Below are 18,942 nucleotides of genomic sequence, written 5' to 3'. Positions count from 1 at the left end.
GGCAGGTTCATTTTAGCCTCCACCTTTCCTTAAATAATTAGAGGCTCTTAATTAAGATGGTATTGATGTTGGTAAGACGATTTTCCATTGTATGCAATTTTTGGCTCTCTGGTTTTTTAAAAGTTTTGAGACGGGGGGGTTGTAGTTTCTTCTCAGGTGTTCGGTGACAAGAAGAAATGGACTGGAAACTGGACTTTGAAAATACCATGCAGGTTTCGGTACAGTTTCAAGGAGGTGCCGCCAGATGGCAGTGTAGAGAGAAAGCGAAAAGCAGCGTGTTCGAAGCCTCTCTTAACAGACAGAAGCGCCGGCGAGTAGCGGAAGTGGAGGCGGGCACGTGGGGCGAGCTACGGTGGCCGAAGAAATGCCGGGGATGTGGTAGCAACCAGTCAAGGATTAGTCCCGTGGGGGTGCGGTGAGCATCGTATTTCTAATCTAGCTCCGCGAGTCTCTAGGAGGGAGCTCCGGCAGCCGTCACCATGGTGAAGGAGCAGTTCCGGGAGACGGATGTGGCCAAGAAAATGTAAGATGGAGCAAAACTCCCCAAAGGGCAGAGAAATTAGGAGCAGAGGGGTTCGAGGTCAGGGAAGGGTCAGAGGTGAGGTCGGTTGGAAGGGAAGGGCCAGGAATCAGTGGGAGGTGTGGGCACAGCTCAGGAGTATCAGGTTAGATTAATGGATATGGATCGGGTAGAGGGCTTTCAGGACCTGGGGAACCCAGGCCCGGGGTGTTTCCTTGGGCAGATAAGGGGAGATGTGGTGGGAACCTGGGGGATGTGGTGGGAACTTTGGCGATCCGTGCACCATGGGCCGAAGCTCGAGTTCTCCTGAGGTGAGACGATGACCCCTTTCAGCGAATCTTTGGTCATTGCAATGAATGGGAGCAACTTGGGGCGGGGACTCATTTTGCTGCAGAGCACATGACACGGAGATAGTATTTGCTGACCAAAATAATGGAGTTGCCAGTTAGAAAGCTGTATCACAGGCAGATGGATAGCAGTCTCAGAAATGAGGCTGTTATTCTGGACCTTCTTCAGAGCTAATTTAGTAGGCCACAGCCTCTCCTTAGACCTTCCAGTAGAGAAACAAATCAGTCATTCTTGCAGTAGATGCTTAGTGAGGAAGGTACTGTGTGCTGGCCCCATGATAGACATGAAGATATGACATGAGTAAGACCTTACTGCCTAGTCTAGCTGGAGAAGGTAGACAAGTCAACGTTGGATAGGACAAGTGCGAGGACAAGGGTAGGCATAGGGGGTTCTGACAGCACAGGTGGGCAAGGGGTTCAGGCAGAAGAGCCTTCTTCCAGGAGCTTACAGGAGGGAGAAAGTATAGTGATGAGAAGGAAGCAGATTTGAAGCTTTGTTTCAGAGCCATCTTGCAGGCAGTGAAGAATCTTTTTCTTTTTCTTTAATTGAAGTATAGTTGATTTACAGTGTTGTGTTAGTTTCAGGTGTACAGCACAGTGATTCAATTTTATATATATATATTCTCTTTTAGATTCTTTTCCCTTATTGGCTATTACAAAATGTTGAGTGTAGTTCCCTGTGCTATACAGTAGGTTCTTGTTGGTTATCTATTTTATATATAGTATGTGTATACTTTAATCTCAAACTCCTAATTTATCCCTCCCCCGCCTTTCCCTTTGGGAAACATAAGTTTGTTTTCCATGTCTGTGGGTCTATTTCTGTTTTGTTTTTTAAATAAATTTATTTATTTATTTATTTATTTTTGGCTGCATTGGGTCTGTTGCTGCACGCGGGCTTTCTCTAGTTGCGTCCAGCAGGGTCTACTCTTTGTTGCGGTGCGCGGACTTCTCATTGCTGTGGCTTCTCTTGTTGCAGAGCACGGGCTCGAGGCGCACAAGTTTCAGTAGTTGCAGCACGTGGGCTCAGTAGTTGTGGCTCATGAGCTCAAGAGCGCAGGCTCAGTTGTTGTGGCTCACGGGCTCTAGGCGCACGGGCTTCAGTAGTTCTGGCTCGCGGGCTCTGGAGCACAGGCTCAGTAGTTGTGGCACACGGGCTTAGTTGTTCCGCGGCACGTGGGATCTTCCTGGGCCAGGGCTCGAACCCGTGTCCCCTGCATTGGCAGGCGGATTCTTAACCAATGCACCACCAGGGAAGTCCTATTTCTATTTGGTAAATAAGTTTATTTGTATCTTTTTTTTTCCCAACATATAAGCAATATCATGTGATATTTGTCTTTCTCTATCTGGCTTACTTCACTTAGGATAATCTCTAGATCCATCCGTGTTGCCTCAAATGGCATTATTTCTTTCTTTTTTATGGCTAATATTTCACTGTGTGGGTGTGTTTGTATATATATATATATAGATATATGTATGCATATATCTGTATATATCTACACATCTTCATCCATTCATCTGTTGATGGACATTTAGGTTGCTTCTATGTCTTGGCTATTGTAAATAGTGCTGCAATGAACATTGGGGTGCATGTAGCTTTTCAAATTATAGTTTTCTCCGGATATATGCCCAGGAGTGGGATGGCAGGATCATATGTAGGTCTATTTTTAGTTTTTTAAGGAACCTCCATACTGTTCTCTATAGTGGCTGTACCAATTTACATTCCCACAGCAGTGTAGGAGGGTTCCTTTTTCTCCACACCCTCTCCAGCATTTATTATTTGTAGACTTTTTGTTGATGGCCATTCTCTCAGTTTGAGGGGTGTGAAATTGACAGGATTGGTAAGGATGGGTAAGGGAGAAATGAGATTGACACACAGAGTTTCTTGCTTGGGCAGTCTTACAGCTGGCTCCCTCTTACTCAGAATTAAGTGGAAATGTCAGTTTTCCAGACTTTCTGACCACACGACATAGTCTCCTCAGACTCTCCTCTACCACTTCATGTCATTTTCCTTCCTTGCATCTATTCACTTTTGTGTATCTATTTGTTTATTCTCTGTCTTGCTCTCCCTGAAATTGAGCCCCATGTTGGCAGGGAATTCCCTGTCTTATCTAATCTGTATCCTCAGCCCCTCAGGATGGTGCCTGGCACATCATACGTAAACCCCCAGTTTTTTTGGAAAATGAACAAGGAACAGGTTTGGGAGAGAAAGTTCTGGGTTTTGTTTTAGATGTGCTGAGTTTGAGGTGCCTGTTAACTGTCCAGAAGAAGTATCTGTATGGTCTCCAGCTGAGCAGAGGTAGCTGGCCTGCAGATAGAGATTAGACAGACACCACTCAGAAAGAATGTGTAGAATGAAAAAAGTTTGAGGGTTGTAATCCTAGGTAGGGAGAGATGCCAATATTTAAGAGAAGGTGGTAGAAGAGCCTGCAAAAGAAACTTAAGAGGGAACGAGTCAGCAGGATGAAGTGACATTTAATAATGAGAGAGCAGAGCCTATAGGGAGTTGGAAGGGTAAGGTTGCTTATGGTGGGTCATATGCATAAATGCTATTTTTGGTAAGTGGTTTTGATGTAACTGTTCCCCTATATCTTTCCATTCCAGAAGCCACATCTGTTTTGGAATGAAGTCAGCTGAGGAGATGCGCCAGCAGGCTCACATCCAGGTTGTGAGTAAGAACCTGTATAGCCAGGACAACAACCATGCCCCACTGCTATACGGGGTGCTTGACCACAGGATGGTAAGACCCCTCCCCTTCCTGGTTCCATGTGTTTTGACTTGCTGATGAAACTGGTGACTTACCAAAGAGGAAGAAGCAAGGGCTTCCTTGCACCTCCCCCATTCCCCTGCGCCTCTCAGGGACTCCAGCCTCCTTTGGTCAGGCGGATGTGAATACCCTGCAGTTTCCCAGGTGATTCTGACTCTGAGTCCCCTGGTCACCTGTGAGGACTGGTCCCACTTTCCTGTCCACTGGTCTCCATTGATTATGGTGTCCTTTTATCCACAGGGTACGAGTGAGAAGGACCGTCCTTGTGAAACCTGTGGGAAGAACTTGGCTGACTGTCTGGGCCACTACGGGTACATTGACTTGGAATTGCCATGTTTTCATGTGGGGTACTTCCGAGCAGTCATAGGCATCTTACAGGTAAGCATGTATGTGTTCATCTCCAAGGTATAAACCTGGGAGTTATTGATCTAGGGACATTAGAGTGAGCTTGGGAATGATGAGTGGTGGGAGATACATGTAGGGAACATTTTTATACTAAACACAGTATTTCATCTTGCAGTAAGTTAAATTGCTTAAAGATTCTTTTTCCTTGGTTTTCCTTTAGTAGGTGGTAGATATGCATTGTAAAAAATATTAGTATTTCAAGCAGTACAGAACAGCACAAAAAAGAAAAAATAGTTAACAAAAACGCCACCAGCTGGCTATGACTATGGCCAGCATTCTGGTGAACATGGGCTGCCTTTGCGTGTCTTCATGTAGATCTGTACATTGTACTTAAGTGTCCTGGGCAAGGGGTGGTGGTGGCTTTTATAAAAAAGAAGAGACTTAGAAAAAAATCTATTACTGGCCAAAGCTCAGAAGATCATATCAAAAAGTTTGGGGCTTCCCTGGTGGCGCAGTGGTTGAGAGTCCGCCTGCCGATGCAGGGGATGCGGGTTCGTGCCCCGGTCCAGGAGGATCCCGCATGCCACGGAGCGGCTGGACCTGTGAGCCATGGCCGCTGAGCCTGCATGTCCGGAGCCTGTGCTCCTCAAGGGGAGAGGCCACAGCAGTGAGAGGCCCACATACCGCAAAAAAAAAAAAAAAAAAAAAAAAAAAGTTTGTTTTAAAGGAATTGAAAGTTCCCAGGCTCCAAAGGTTGTAAGATGTTCTACTCATGGTTCCCCAGGACCAGAAGGCAACCATATTTCAGATGTACCACTTCTAGATAGTCCCAATCCCTGGCTATGTTCTTCATTGCCTGCTCCTTCCGTGGTAGCCCCAGTCACTTTTGCATCTATTGTAGAAGAAGAGCTACAGCAGGAAGCAGCTCTTATCAGAAGTTGAAAAAAACCCTTGGCTTTGATTCAGATTGAGGAGCGTGCAGTACAAGATTTATTAGCTTTCTATGAAGGATTTGGCAACCCTGATGAGTTTGTCATTGTTGAAAGGACACTGCAGGGACCACTGGCAGTACCTATGTGGAATAAGCATGGATGCTGGTTCACCATGGAGTTGAGATACAATTTTCATAAGTTGTGTTTGTTATAAATAAATGCTATGGGAAAAGAGTTCTTACAAATTTGGTAACAGATCATTCTAGATAGAATAAGAAAGGATTTAATTTCTTTACTGAATTTTAAGCATATACTGTTTATATGATTAAAAAGAAATTCCTCAGAATTGTGATTTTAGTAACCTTTTATGTAAAAATGTGTGAGAGTAAAAACTTATTAGGTTAAGTTTAAATAAAACTATTTCTTCTGAATAGTCTTAAAAGGAAAACATGAGTGATTGAAGTGTAAAATTTAAGAGTGATGCATTAAAAATAACTTTCCATTTGAGAATTTGGGATAAATAATTTAGAAGATTTTTGCCAAATATCTCTTTTTTTTTAGTGTGACATTGATGAGCTTAAGGTAGGAGCATCAGCCATTACTTTTGATCCATTAATGGCCAAAATTTTGTGTTTGTAGTAGTTATGCCTCTAGTAGTTATGCCTCCATCTTGTGTCTTTTTTCATCAGGCTTTGAACGTTCTGGCCTGATTTTTAAAGCTTGAGCTGCTTGAATGCCATATTATTTCGTTTTGTACAGCACATTCTCCATTTTGCATTGAACTGTGGCGTATGGTGGAAAGGAAATAAGAATACTATTCTGAGCAGCTTAGTCTAAGATAATAGTTCCTTATAAGATTTGGAGTCATTGTGGGGATTGTTTTTGGATAGGGAGAGGAGACCTTATAAAAGCCTTATTGTGAGAGAATCCATTTCTGAAAGTGTTAAAATTTTCTAAGATAAATGCTTAATTATAAAAAAAAAAAAATAAGAAAAAGAAAAGACTTTGTCATCCTCTCTTATCCTTTTACCTGTTTTGTTTAATTTTTAAAAGATGATCTGTAAAACCTGCTGCCACATCATGCTGTCCCAGGAGGAGAAGAAGCAGTTTCTGGATTATCTAAAGAGGCCCGGCCTGACTTACCTCCAGAAGCGAGGGCTGAAGAAGAAAATCTCTGATAAATGCAGGAAGAAGAACACGTGCCATCATTGTGGCGCCTTTAATGGTGAGTGGAATGCACCTCTCATCTTTCATTGTGGTGGCAGTTTCTGTAACTGCATTTCCTCGACCGCAACCTCAGGCCAGCCTAACCAAGAACCTGATTTTTCCAACCACGGTAAAATAAATTAACTCTTACAGGTACTGTAAAGAAATGTGGGTTGCTGAAGATAATCCATGAGAAATACAAGACCAACAAGAAAGTGGTGGATCCTATCGTGTCAAATTTCCTTCAGTCCTTCGAAACTGCCATCGAGCATAACAAAGAAGTAGAGCCTCTACTGGGGAGGGCACAGGTGAGCCTGGAACGCAAGCCTGCCTCCCTCTCATTGAATGTCCTCTCCCTCCTGCTCTGGGTACACAGCTTCCTCCAGAATGAGAGGTCCCCTGGAGCTAGATCTCTGGGAGTACTCCACACGACAGGCATTCATCTGGCGCCAAGTTCAATGTGCACCAGCCTCGTAACTAACACGTTTTTAATTGTACAGGTAACACGTGTACATTTTCATTGTAGAAGATTGTAAAATTATAGCTGTGTAGGGCATACTCTGAGCGATCCTGTTTCTCACGTGCATAATGACATAGAAGAATTTGTAGGTACTTTACCTGGCACAAACTTAATTAGTAGAATTTTATGAAGTGTCTTGTTCTGAATTTGATTAGCACTTAAGTCACTTGGTACCTTCTAGAATTGATAGCATACCAAACTAAGAAATTAGTTGAGTGGCTGCTGAGTACCAAACTGTCAGACCTGCGGGGGAGCGTCAGGAACTGCAAGGCAGTGGGTCTGTGCTCAGGGATCCCGCGGTTTAGATGTGTCGTAGGTCACTAATCTGTGAAAACATAGCCAATACCATGGGGCACGGTGGCAACTGTCACAGGAATGGCAAGGACAGTGAGTTCAGTGGGAAATCAGGAGGAAGATGTCACTTTGGACTTGGTTAGGGAGGACTGTGAAGAAAGGTGTGGTTTGTTCTGGTCCTTAAACTTGAGTAGGGTTTAGAGAGTCAAGGGCAACGAGCTCAACACGTCCAGGTGGCAGCATTCAGGCTTGTTCTGAAGCTGAGGTTCTGTTTGGAAGTCCTGATGGCGCTAATCAAAGCACCTTGCATGTAGTGACTGCTTTTGCCTTCCAACGCTGTTCCAAGTTCTCTCTGTGGATTGCCTTGTATTTAATCCTCACAGCAACCATGCGGCAGTGTTGCCCAAGATAACAGTAAGCGGTGGAGGGAGAGTCCTAGCCAAGGCCATCGGAGCATAGCCTGTGCTGTAGGAGGGACAAACAGCTGAGTCTGCGTTCCAGAGGGCATCCCGCTCTGGGGAACGTGGAGCCATTGAGGTTTTGAGCAAGGAAGGGACGTGAATAAATAACGAAATTTTAGAAGAGCCTGACTGCTCATCAGAAGACACCATTACAAAAATGAAAAAGCATGTCACAGAGTGGGAGCAAATAGTCACACACTTCATGTGTCTGATAAAGGACTCTCATGTCCAGAATATAGGACACAGTTCTTATAAATCAGTAAGGGCGGGAACCCGAATTTTTTTTTTTTAATTTAATTTAATTTATTTTTGGCTGTGCCACACGGCATACAGGATCTTAGTTCCCCTACCAGGGATCGAACCCGTTCTCCCTGCAGTGGAAGGGTGGAGTCTTAACCACTGGACCACCAGGGAAGTCCCAGAAAACCCCGATTTTTTTAAAGCAGAAGCAAGACTTGAATTGGCAGTTCACAAGAGGTTATATTCAAATGGCCAATCGATAGATGAAAAGTTGCTCAATGTTATCAGTCATCAGGGAAATACTAATTAAAACTACGCACACACATACCCTCTCAGAAAAATTAAAATGTAAAACAACTGAAAACCGAGTGCTGGCAAGGATCTGAAGCAGCTGGCCCTCCTACATTGATGGTGGCCGTGTGAAAGGTTTCCACCGCTCCAAACAACAGTTTGGCAATTCCTTATAAAATAAGACCCACACTCACCCTGTGATCCAGCAGCTTTACTCTTAGGTGTATACCCAAGAGAGATGAGTGCATATGTGCACAGAAATATTTGTCCAAGTATGTTCATTACAGCTTTATTAATAAAAGCCAGAATTAGAAACAGCCCAGATGCCTGTCAACAGGAGAATGTAGAAATTGTCACAGATCTACACGATGGGATAGTATCCCGAAATGAAAGAAATGAGCTGACACACACAGCCTGGCTGAATCTCAGGATCCTGCTGAGAGGAGGCAGCTTTATACAAGAGAGTACAAAGCGTATGATTCTATTTAGATCAAGTCCAAGAACAGGCAAGACTGATCTGGGGTGAGGGCTTAGTACTGACTGAGAAAGGGGATATCAGGGTATTTTCTGGAGAGAGGGACATATTCTTTATTTGATTTGAATGGTGGTATATGTGTACCAGTGTATACATGTAAAGATTTATCAGTCTCTTTAAGATTTGTGCAATTTTCTATATTTAAATTATGCCTTGATTTGGGGGATGGGGATGCAAAAAGAAAACAGATCCTGAGCCTGGGTAGTGATAGTGGAGCCAGGGGCAGAGTCATCGTATGCAGTCAGAATGGACAGGAGTTGATGACCAGCGACTGTAGCGCTGGGTGTGAGAGGGTGGTCAGAGGCGAGCGGGTGCCCATGCGCAAGCATCTGGAAACATGGTAGTTCTCCTGGAAATGGGGGAGGGCATTAGCAGTGCATGCCAGTGGAGATGTCTTCAAGGCAGTTAGAACTAAGCTCCTGCAGAGGAAGTGAAGGTGCAGGCTGAGAAAGTGGATCTTGTCCTTTTACTGTCGTGAGTGTAGAATTCTACCTTCCAGGCTGATGGCTGCGTAGAAAGCAGTCAGAAGCCTGGCTGGCAGCCTTGTCAGTGAGCCTGAGGGGTACCCCAGCTCTCTGGGGTGTGGCCTTCCTTGCAGCCTCCCCTGCTGCTCCAAGATCAACCTGCCTGACATCCACTACCACTTTCCCCTGCCAGCTCTCTGCCTGGACCCCTGCAGCCACTGTCCTTACTTGCTGAGGACCGCTTCTCTGCTCCACACGCTCTCTGCAATAGAATTCTCCTCTGGGGCCTGGGAGGCATCTTGTTTGGAAAAGTCTCCAAGCGACTAGGCCTAAATGGCCGGGCCCAGGAGGTAACCCCCTCCCACTTAGGAGTCACTTGTCTCGTGCGTCTAGCTTGCCTCTCAGGGTGTCCCCCACTGCCACCATCTCCCTGTCCACCCCAGCCCACCTGACCCAGGCGACACCCTAGACATGGTTTAGGGTGGTGGTTAAGAGCTTTGGCTTTGGGGTCAGACAGACCTGAGATTAGAGCCCAGCTCTGCCGCTTATTTATTCTGTGACCTTAGACACAGGACCCAACCGGGACTTGACAAAAACTCCGGCCTCTGTTCCCAGAAGACTAACATATATCCATTCCCAATTTTAATACAAATCCAGGGGGTGGTGGACCTGCAGATAAGAGTCTCTCCATAGATGGCATCATCCCTGCAGACTGAGCGTTAGGCTCCCCTGGCTGACGTCCTTCTAGCCGTGTCATCTCACCACCCCCCAAGGCAGCCACGCTGCATTGCTAGAGAACTCAAGCTGTTAGGGTATGCCGCCATGTACAAAGCTGAGCCCTGCTCTGCTGTCCATCAGTCCCTGCCTTCTGTTTCCTGGCACGTAACAATCAGTCAGCAGCCTCTTCCGCGTGCCTCTTGGGATGCAGTTCTATCACTCTTGAGTAACTGCTCTTGCTGAGAACTGGTTTCCAGGCTCTCGCCAGTCCTCCTGCCTTCCTTGCCCTCCTGGACAGCCTTCAGCTCCATGATGTTCTCATCTAGGACTGACTGTGGTACTGCAGGTGACGGCTGGCCTTCATGCCGTTCTAGAATTCTATTAGTTTTAGACTTCCTCCCTGATTGCTTCTGGTGGCAGCGAGGGGCCCATCACTGGGAGACAGGGGTGCTGAGGAGGGGCATTCTTCTCTGGATAGGGACCCAGACCGGAAAACCTCTAGAGGGATTCCTAGAAGAACCCAGCTGCACTGCCATCTCCTCCACGGCGGGACCACAGAAACTTTTCATTGGCAGTGTTCTAAGAGCAGTAGCTGGCTGTTCAAATGTTTCTTTCTTAACTTTGTTCCCCTTCTCATTAAGTTATTGCATAGCAAATGCTGCTTATAACATATAGTCTCAGTCACAATCTTTGATCCCAAGAAAATTTAATAACCAGCAATGACACAATCTGACCATTCTTAGCTGTGATGTTTGAATATCTATGATAATTTACATAGTTCTTATGAGTAAGTTGTTAGAGCCTAGCATTTCTATTAAGTGAAGTTACTACAAAGACAATGTAAGTTCACTACAGAAAGTTTAAATGTAAAAAAAGAAGCAAAAAGATGATAATTCCACTCATCTAAAGACAACCCTGTTCACACCTTGGTAAACTCTTCCATTTCCTCTTTTCTGTATAGATGTACATTTTCCCCCAAATTAGATCACATCATAAACATACTTATCTCATTTACCAATATTTTGTGAACACCTTTCATGGCAGTAGCCACATTTCCGCAGCTTCTCTTTTGTTTGTTTTTAATAGCTTCGTAGTTTTCCATGCATGGATGTACCATGATTTTATTGACTCAGTCACCTGTCAGGCTGTTTCCAGCTTTTCACCATTAAGAATAGCTTTAGTGAACATCCTTGTAGCTGAATCTTTGTGTTAATTTCTAAAATCATACCCTTTGGAATAATTACGAGGAGTGGAATTCTTGGCTTAAATTATTGGAATAAAAGGCATGAACATTTTTAGGGCCCTTGCAACGTAGCATGTTATCAGAAGTCTCTGTCATCACTTGTGCGTATTATCAGTTAAGTGGCAGATAGGTTAGAGGACGTGCAGAAGTAAACCTTTGCCTAAGCTGTGGAAAACTAACATGTATCTCCACTCCTTCCTTCCCTCCTTTCCATAGGAAAACTTGAATCCCTTAGTAGTTCTGAATTTATTTAAACGAATCCCAGCTGAAGATGTCCCTCTACTTCTGATGAATCCAGAAGCTGGAAAGCCCTCCGATTTGATTCTCACACGACTTTTAGTGCCCCCTCTGTGTATTAGACCCTCTGTCGTGAGCGATTTGAAGTCTGGCACCAATGAAGATGATCTGACGATGAAATTGACAGAAATCATTTTCCTAAATGATGTCATTAAAAAGGTCAGTGCTTCCCATTAGCATGAAAACAGAAGTGTCTGATGGAGAAAGTCAAATTGACCGGGCTTGTTTCTGTTTATCCTCTGCTTATTCTTAGCATCGGATATCAGGAGCTAAGACCCAGATGATCATGGAAGACTGGGATTTCCTGCAGCTGCAGTGCGCCCTCTACATTAACAGTGAGCTCTCAGGCATTCCCCTCAACATGGCACCCAAGAAATGGACCAGAGGGTTCGTCCAGCGCCTGAAGGGAAAACAGGGTACGTGTCCAAAGATGTGTGCAGGAGATGGTCTACTGCCTTTGTTTCATTTTGGGGAATGTATGTCCAGCTTATCTAGTTGGAGGTCACGGACTCTCCTTGGGCTTTCTGGTCACATTGCCCCCAACAGCACACGTTGTTCCTTGGAGGCCTGTGATATATTTTTATTTATTTAGGTCGATTTAGAGGCAATCTCTCAGGAAAAAGAGTGGATTTTTCTGGCAGAACAGTCATCTCACCTGACCCCAACCTCCGAATTGATGAGGTAGCTGTGCCAGTTCACGTGGCCAAAATTCTAACTTTTCCTGAGAAGGTAAGTACATTGAATTGCTCAATATTTTGTCTGAATCCAGTCTTTTGTGTCATGTTCTGAGATTCCAAACAACACAGTGGAAAATCCCCAGTAACCCACCCGACCCACAGTTTGCATGTCTGTTTATCTTTCCAGTTTGCTTCATACATATGTCACCATGTGTAATATCTACAACACATACAGCCACAGTTGTGTCTGCCTTTATGTATATATACTCAGATATACGTTGAACAGACAAGTCTGCAACTTTTTTTTTTCCAAATAGTATCATCTTTGACATCTGTCTTAGTTCATACCTCATGTGTTAAAGTAACTTATGACAAACACAACACCCAGTTAATATTCTTGGGATAGTTATTATTTTTAAAACATTAGAATCAGTGAATCAAAGACTTTGAATATTTTAAGGCTATTGATGCATAACCAGAAAGGCTGTACTGCTTTACACTCAATTCATATTCATCATGAGTGTAAACTGGTATTTACAGTATTTTTTTTAACCGAGGTGTAGATAATCGAAAGGCCCGATAACAGGAGGATGTTGATTGGCCTTGGCTTTGCCCTTGAGAGTCATAATTAGCCCAAACCACAGAGGCTTCTGGTTAAGCTTGTGTAGAAAGTGTCCTCTATTGAGTTACTAATGATCCAGAGTTTCCTTCTCTGAAGTGGTGTCCCATGAGACTGTTGTCCAAGAGGCTACAGGACGTGGCGGTACAGACCAGGGCCTATGGTGCTGGTGTCACAACTTTTAAACCTTAGAAGCCCATGGAAAATCATTGCAGATGAAGTTGCCACCTGTTTTTAGGATTAGAGAATGCTGGAAGGTCCCTATAGATCATTCCAGTCCACTCGTTGAACCACTAGGGAAACCAAAGGCCAGTAAAGGCCTTGGCCCTGTCACCCAGCAAGTGAGTGACCAAGTTCAGACTTGAACCTGGTGCCATCCCGTTGTTGTCCTTACACTCAAGACCCTGGCAGCAGGGTGCCTGCAGGTGCCTCTCTTTCTCCTAGGACAAGATAAGGAAAGTAAAGACTGAGATCCAGTTCAGTATACTGTGCTAGCTTATAGAATTAACAGTATCTCATTCTGCTTTATATTGTGGTCCTCCAGGTGAACAAGGCAAACATCAACTTTTTGAGGAAGCTGGTTCGAAATGGCCCTGAAGTTCACCCAGGAGCCAATTTCATTCAGCAGAGACACATGCAGATGAAAAGGTAATGCTTTCCTGATCTGGTTGGATGTAACTATCTTCTCATGACCAAGTTTACTGTCACCATACTTAGCACAGAATGCACTCCAAAGTACAATTGTTATGATATTGTAGCACATGGAAAATATCTATTTAAATTGCAGTGAGCCTAGGTACATTGCTCGTTTGCTCTGCTTGGCTTGTTGAATGTACGTACAGTGTTCTTTTGTTCCATAGCATTTAATGTTATTGGATCTAGAAAGACAGAATGCATTGGGTATGAAAGCAGATCATTTTCTATGTCACCTGGGTGCTCTGGGGTTACCTCAGTGCACTCATGACCCAGGAGACATGCATTTTGCCAGTTCTGGCTTTTCACGGCGAGATGAGCTGATCACCAGGGCCGTGTGGGAGAAGCTGGTTTATTACTCTATTTCTGTGATTCCAAGACATGCTTCTATCATATCTTGACATTTCTAAAATTAAGATCGATCTTACAAGCAGTTTGTTGTAGTTTAGGGAATTCCCTGCGGGTCCAGTGGTTAGGGCTCGACGCTTTCACTCCTGGGAGCCAGGGTTTGATCCCTGGTCAGGGAACTAAGATCCTACAAGTCATGTGGCTCAGCCAAAAAATAAAATAAAATAAAATTTTGTTGTTGTTGTTGTTGTAGTTTAATTAATGGCGTATGGAGGCACCTTAAATACGATGAAATGTGATCTTTTTAGAGACTGAATCCTGATATGAAGAGGGAGAAACTTGCTGAGAAAACTTTGTTCTCACAGATTATGTCTATTATTGTATGTTAAGGTTTTTGAAATACGGAAACAGAGAAAAGATGGCTCAGGAGCTCAAGTTTGGGGACATTGTGGAGAGACACCTCATAGATGGAGACGTGGTTCTGTTCAATCGGCAGCCTTCGCTGCACAAATTGAGCATTATGGCACATCTGGTGAGCATGAGACTGGTTTTTATTTCTGTTGGGTGGAACTTTGCTGTGTGTGCCATGCTAAATTCCAGACTTCTAAAATTTAAATTGCCAGTAATCTCAAATTTTCATAACTTTTGGTTTTCCTCTTCTCTCATTTTTTAGTTTGAGTGAAACTCTTAAATTTCAAACTTCCCTTCAATGTTTTTAATATTTGTAACATACTATTCATACAACAGTAAAACAGGAACTAATTGAAAATTAGTGTGAAAGTGACTACCGCAGTTTCACTTGCAAACACCATATATACATATATGTGTGTGCACAAAGTTATGTAAAATAGATATGGCAGAAAATTGACTTGATTTAAAATAGCCTATTAACTAAGGAACTAAAATGCTTACAGGATTTCTCTTTGCAGTAGTCCTCCAACTAAGACCTTGAACCTTATTTTTTGGGGTGGTTTACTTTTTGCAACAGCAGCAGTTCCTTTTTCGGAGATTTAAAATGGAAACAAGATGCAACTTTAATTTGTTAAATATTCATAAATTCTCCTGTCTGCAAAGCCATTAAATCCCTGAGCATTTGCAAACAGTGTTTAAACAGGCTCCTGAGGCAGTGTTTTTCTAGATTCCTTTTTTTAGTAGTTTGTGAAAACATTACATCAATCTTTTTGCTCAGTGGTGGAAATACCAAAGGTTCAGTTTATGATTATGGAATTATGATTATGGAGATCTAGGAGGCAAACAGAAGCCTTCCCTTTCTGGAAACTTTTGCTTGGCTTTGGGGCATTTTAACATAGAAATATTTTTGTTTGAAAATTGTGAAATATTTACAAAAATAGAAAGAGACTCTGATGAACTCACAGTCCGATCCTCTACAGTCAGTAATTTTCAAGATTTCGCCACACTAGTTTTCTCTCTCTTTTTTCTTTGTGAACCCAGGTGCCATGTCTTTTTTCCATGTGTATTCCATTTACTTCTGCAAGACACACGTAATTATAGTGCCAGTGTCACACCTCACAAAATGAAGTCATTCCTTGGTGTTGTCTAGTACCCTGTCCATAGTCAGATTTCCCCAAGTGTCTCAAAATCTTTTTGCAACCAGTTTGTTCAAATCAAGATGCAAAGTCTACACATTACGTTTAGTTGATACATGTCTGAAGCCTCTATTGATCTGGTAATGTCCCACCTCCTTCTTTTAATTTCAGTGTCATTGTTGAAAAAAACCAGGTCATTTGTCCTGAAGAATGTCGCATGTTCTCTGTTTGTCTGCCTGTGTGTGGTGTAAGGGTTCCTTCATGCTTCATTTTATTCCTGTAAACTGGAAATTAGCTCTCAAAGGATGATCAGATTCAGGTTCAACTTTTTGGCCAAAATAACTCATAGGTGGTGCTGGCTACTTCCTCTTGCCATATTTCAGGAGGCAAACGTTGTCTGGCTGGCCCACTTTAGTTATGCTGAGAAGGTTAGGGATTCAGATGCTTCAGCCTGGTGCCTCTCTTGAAATGTCCCTTATTAGCGTTTTCTCTAATGATCTCTTCCATTTATGATCATTGCCTACATTATTTCATTGGGGTCACAAAATGGTGATTTTTCTAATTTAACATTCCTTTCACATTTAATACCTACCACACTTGTAATTAATAATTTTCCCTTGTTAATTAGGGCTATTTACTTACCCAAAAAATAGAATTCATAAAGGAAAGGCAGAATAAGCATCTAATTCTTTTTCCTTTTTTGTCAGTTTAGGGCATAAAACTTTGGTGCTCAGTTTCTTCCAACTAGGTTGGTTTGGGGTTTTTGTTTGTTTTGGCTTTCCCTTTTTTCAGTGTCATCATGAGTTTTTATTTAGTCAGTGTATTTTGTTCAATTTCTGCCATTAACCTTTTAATAGCAAATTGTGACATCATTGGCCAGTGGGAACCCCTTTCTTATGGCTTCTGTGTTGATGTTTGCCTCATAGTATTAAAGCAAATTCATTATGTTGTTTTGATCGAATAAAGCTACTTGAATGAGACCACAAGTGACATGTTACTTGCCGGAACATAATAGAAATTTACTTCCTTAATGTAAAGTGTCCAGTTCTCCAGGAAGCCATTTTTTTTATGTTGAAACTAAGAAGCTTTTATTTTTTTATTTTTTTTTTTGAATTTTAGTTTATTTATCTTTTTATACCACAGGTTCTTATTAGGTATCCATTAGTTATCCATATTAGTGTATACATGTCAATCCCAATCTCCCAATTCATCACACCACTACCACCCACCCCTGCCGCTTTCCCCCCTTGGTGTCCATACAGTGTCCATAAGTCAGAAAGAGAAAAACAAATATCATATATTAACGCATATATGTGGAACCTAGAAAAATGGTACAGATGAACCGGTTTGCAGGGCAGAAATAGAGACACAGATGTAGAGAACAAACGTATGGGCACCAAGAAGGTTTTAGATAAATGACTTAAGTCCTTCTCCTGGTTTGTTTTTTGTATTCCACAGGCCAGGGTCAAACCCCACCGCACCTTCAGATTTAATGAGTGTGTCTGTACACCCTACAACGCGGATTTTGATGGTGACGAAATGAACCTTCATCTTCCTCAAACAGAAGAAGCTAAAGCAGAAGCCCTTGTTCTCATGGGGGTATGTAGGGTGGTGCAGCCCAGCTTCTCAGAAAAAGTGCTTTAAAAGGAGGGAAAGGGGAGCCTGTCCTGTTTGCAAACACCCTGCAGTATATAAGGGAGTTAGTTTCTCTGATAGGTGGGGAGTTGACCGGAGCGTGTGTCTTCTGACCTGTAATGTGGGTTCGTAAGAGAGTAGATATACATGAGCGCCAGTTATGAAAGGGTAAGACAAGGATATAGCAGAAACTTGACTTTTGGCTATCATGGTCAGTTACACCTCAGTTAAAAGATTTGAGCAAATGCACTTTGATGCACAGAACCTTCTTTAAATTGGTTAATAATGCACTGAACAAGTAGCACCCATTTTTGCCACTGTAGGCACTCATTACATTTTAATTAAAATCCTGTTCAAACGTAATGTCTGACGCAAGAGAAATTCGACAATTCTGCCGTCATTGTAGAGTATGGAATTGACTGACTTCAGACATAACACAGTGCTACTCATCATTCATTCACAGAAGTAAATCTTCTTTGGAGGAGAGCATTTGTTAATTACAATAACATCTTATACCCAAAGTGTTCTTTATAGAAACTCAAAACTACTTCATGGAGTATTTGAGTGCAGGAACCTCGGAGGTCAGTCTCGCTGGTAATTTTTCTCTCCCCTTGACAGATTAAGGGATGGAAGTTAGTGACAAAGCTGCAGTTAAGGACCCTAGCTTCCAGTGCTCAGCCTCATCTTCCTGCTACTCTTCATTTATTCATAACGATTCAGGGTCTTTGTGGTGCAGGTCTTTGGGGCTGCGTCGTGCATCCAAGGATGGCTAACTTACTGTGTTCCTTTTTCCTTCAGACTAAAGCAAATCTTGTAACCCCAAGGAATGGAGAACCACTAATTGCTGCTATTCAGGATTTTCTGACAGGTGGGTTTGTGGAATTCACTTGAAAGGAGACTTTGGAACGCGAGGATTCTCATTCACCGTGTTCATGTGTCCACTTGAAAAGCTGTTTAATTGCCTGTGTTTAATTCTGTTGTTTGTTTACTAAGTGTGATTGTGAACCTACTTGAGATACTTTGCACGGGTTGGTTATTTAGTGAACTCCTGCCATACACAAGACATTTTTATTTTCTAGGTTCTGGGGCCATGGCGGCGAGTAAAACAAAGTCGCTTTCCCTGTGGAGGCTGGATTTTAGTTGGAGGAGAAAGCCAAGAAGCAGCTGTGTTTTACTTTTACCTCACTCTTTTAGTAATAGTCCACGTTTATTTTAAAATTGAAACCTTATGATTTTTCTCACAATTTCATTGCTTTTCCTTCCTCAGGTGCCTATCTCCTCACTCTTAAGGACACTTTCTTTGACCGAGCTAAGGCTTGCCAGATCATTGCTTCAATATTGGTGGGCAAGGATGAGAAAATTAAAGTTCGCCTCCCACCCCCTACAATATTAAAGGTTTGTGCAGGAGCTGTGTGTGTACGTACACAGGTGTGTGTGTGTGTGACTGTATGGACGCACCAGTGGCCTTAGTGTACGCATGCTGCTGCCCGGTTGGTGTGTGACCACTGTACCATCTTGCCTCATTTGCATGAAGGGTGGTTGAGACCAGGCTCAGCCCTCCGATGCTCTGGCTTCTTTCCTCCTTCAGCCTGTCACCCTGTGGACGGGAAAGCAGATCTTCAGCGTCATCCTCAGACCCAGCGATGACAATCCAGTGAGGGCCAACCTCCGAACCAAGGGCAAGCAGTACTGTGGCAAAGGAGAAGACCTCTGTGTCAATGATTCCTGTGAGTTAAAGCAATGGGGTGGGGCCGGGGGTCAGGAAAGCAAGTGGCCAACAGTTACCTTCGCTTAGCCAGCAAATCCCAACTTTCTCTATAGCCTTAGGCAGGAAGTTTGTTCTTTAGGGAAATGCAGGTGGTGTTTCTCTAAAAGGTAGAGATCGTGTAGACACATGACCAACCCAACGATTAGAATGTTCTTCTTGTGTTTTGTCTCAGTTGAGACTCTTTTCTACCAATTAATGCAAATTCTTTTTTCTTCCTTTTTTTGTTGTTTTTTTTTGCTGTACAAAGGTCTCGTTATTTAAGGCATTTAATTTACTATTTTATGTCCAAAAACATGTTCATCGTCTAAAAGTGTGACTAAAAAAGTATAACTGGGGCTTCCCTGGTGGCACAGTGGTTGAGAGTCCGCCTGCCGATGCAGGGGACACGGGTTCGTGCCTCAGTCTGGGAAGATCCCACATGCCGCGGAGCGGCTGGGCCCGTGAGCCATGGCCGCTGAGCCTGCGCGTCCGGAGCCTGT

At 43.2% G+C, this 18,942-nt stretch overlaps 1 protein-coding gene across 1 annotated transcript in view; it reads left to right on the top strand.

Annotated features, from left to right (window-relative positions):
• Positions 1–322: 322 nt before the first annotated feature.
• Positions 323–18,942, top strand: part of POLR3A (RNA polymerase III subunit A) — a 68,132-nt gene continuing 49,512 nt past the window's right edge. The window contains exons 1-14 of the mRNA XM_055080891.1: positions 323–523; positions 3,469–3,604; positions 3,872–4,009; positions 5,962–6,133; positions 6,268–6,422; positions 11,096–11,335; positions 11,430–11,592; positions 11,769–11,905; positions 13,017–13,120; positions 13,904–14,045; positions 16,519–16,659; positions 17,494–17,563; positions 17,963–18,090; positions 18,284–18,422. Coding sequence (XP_054936866.1) covers positions 480–523; positions 3,469–3,604; positions 3,872–4,009; positions 5,962–6,133; positions 6,268–6,422; positions 11,096–11,335; positions 11,430–11,592; positions 11,769–11,905; positions 13,017–13,120; positions 13,904–14,045; positions 16,519–16,659; positions 17,494–17,563; positions 17,963–18,090; positions 18,284–18,422 — 1,909 coding nt within the window. The 5' untranslated portion in view covers positions 323–479. The remainder of the gene's footprint in view (positions 524–3,468; positions 3,605–3,871; positions 4,010–5,961; positions 6,134–6,267; positions 6,423–11,095; positions 11,336–11,429; positions 11,593–11,768; positions 11,906–13,016; positions 13,121–13,903; positions 14,046–16,518; positions 16,660–17,493; positions 17,564–17,962; positions 18,091–18,283; positions 18,423–18,942) is intronic.

This window comes from Physeter macrocephalus, chromosome 20 (assembly GCF_002837175.3).
Source record: "Physeter macrocephalus isolate SW-GA chromosome 20, ASM283717v5, whole genome shotgun sequence".
Taxonomy (NCBI): Eukaryota; Metazoa; Chordata; class Mammalia; order Artiodactyla; family Physeteridae; genus Physeter; species Physeter macrocephalus.
The sequence above is the reverse complement of the archived record's forward strand: the minus strand, read 5'-3'. Positions and strand labels throughout refer to the sequence as shown.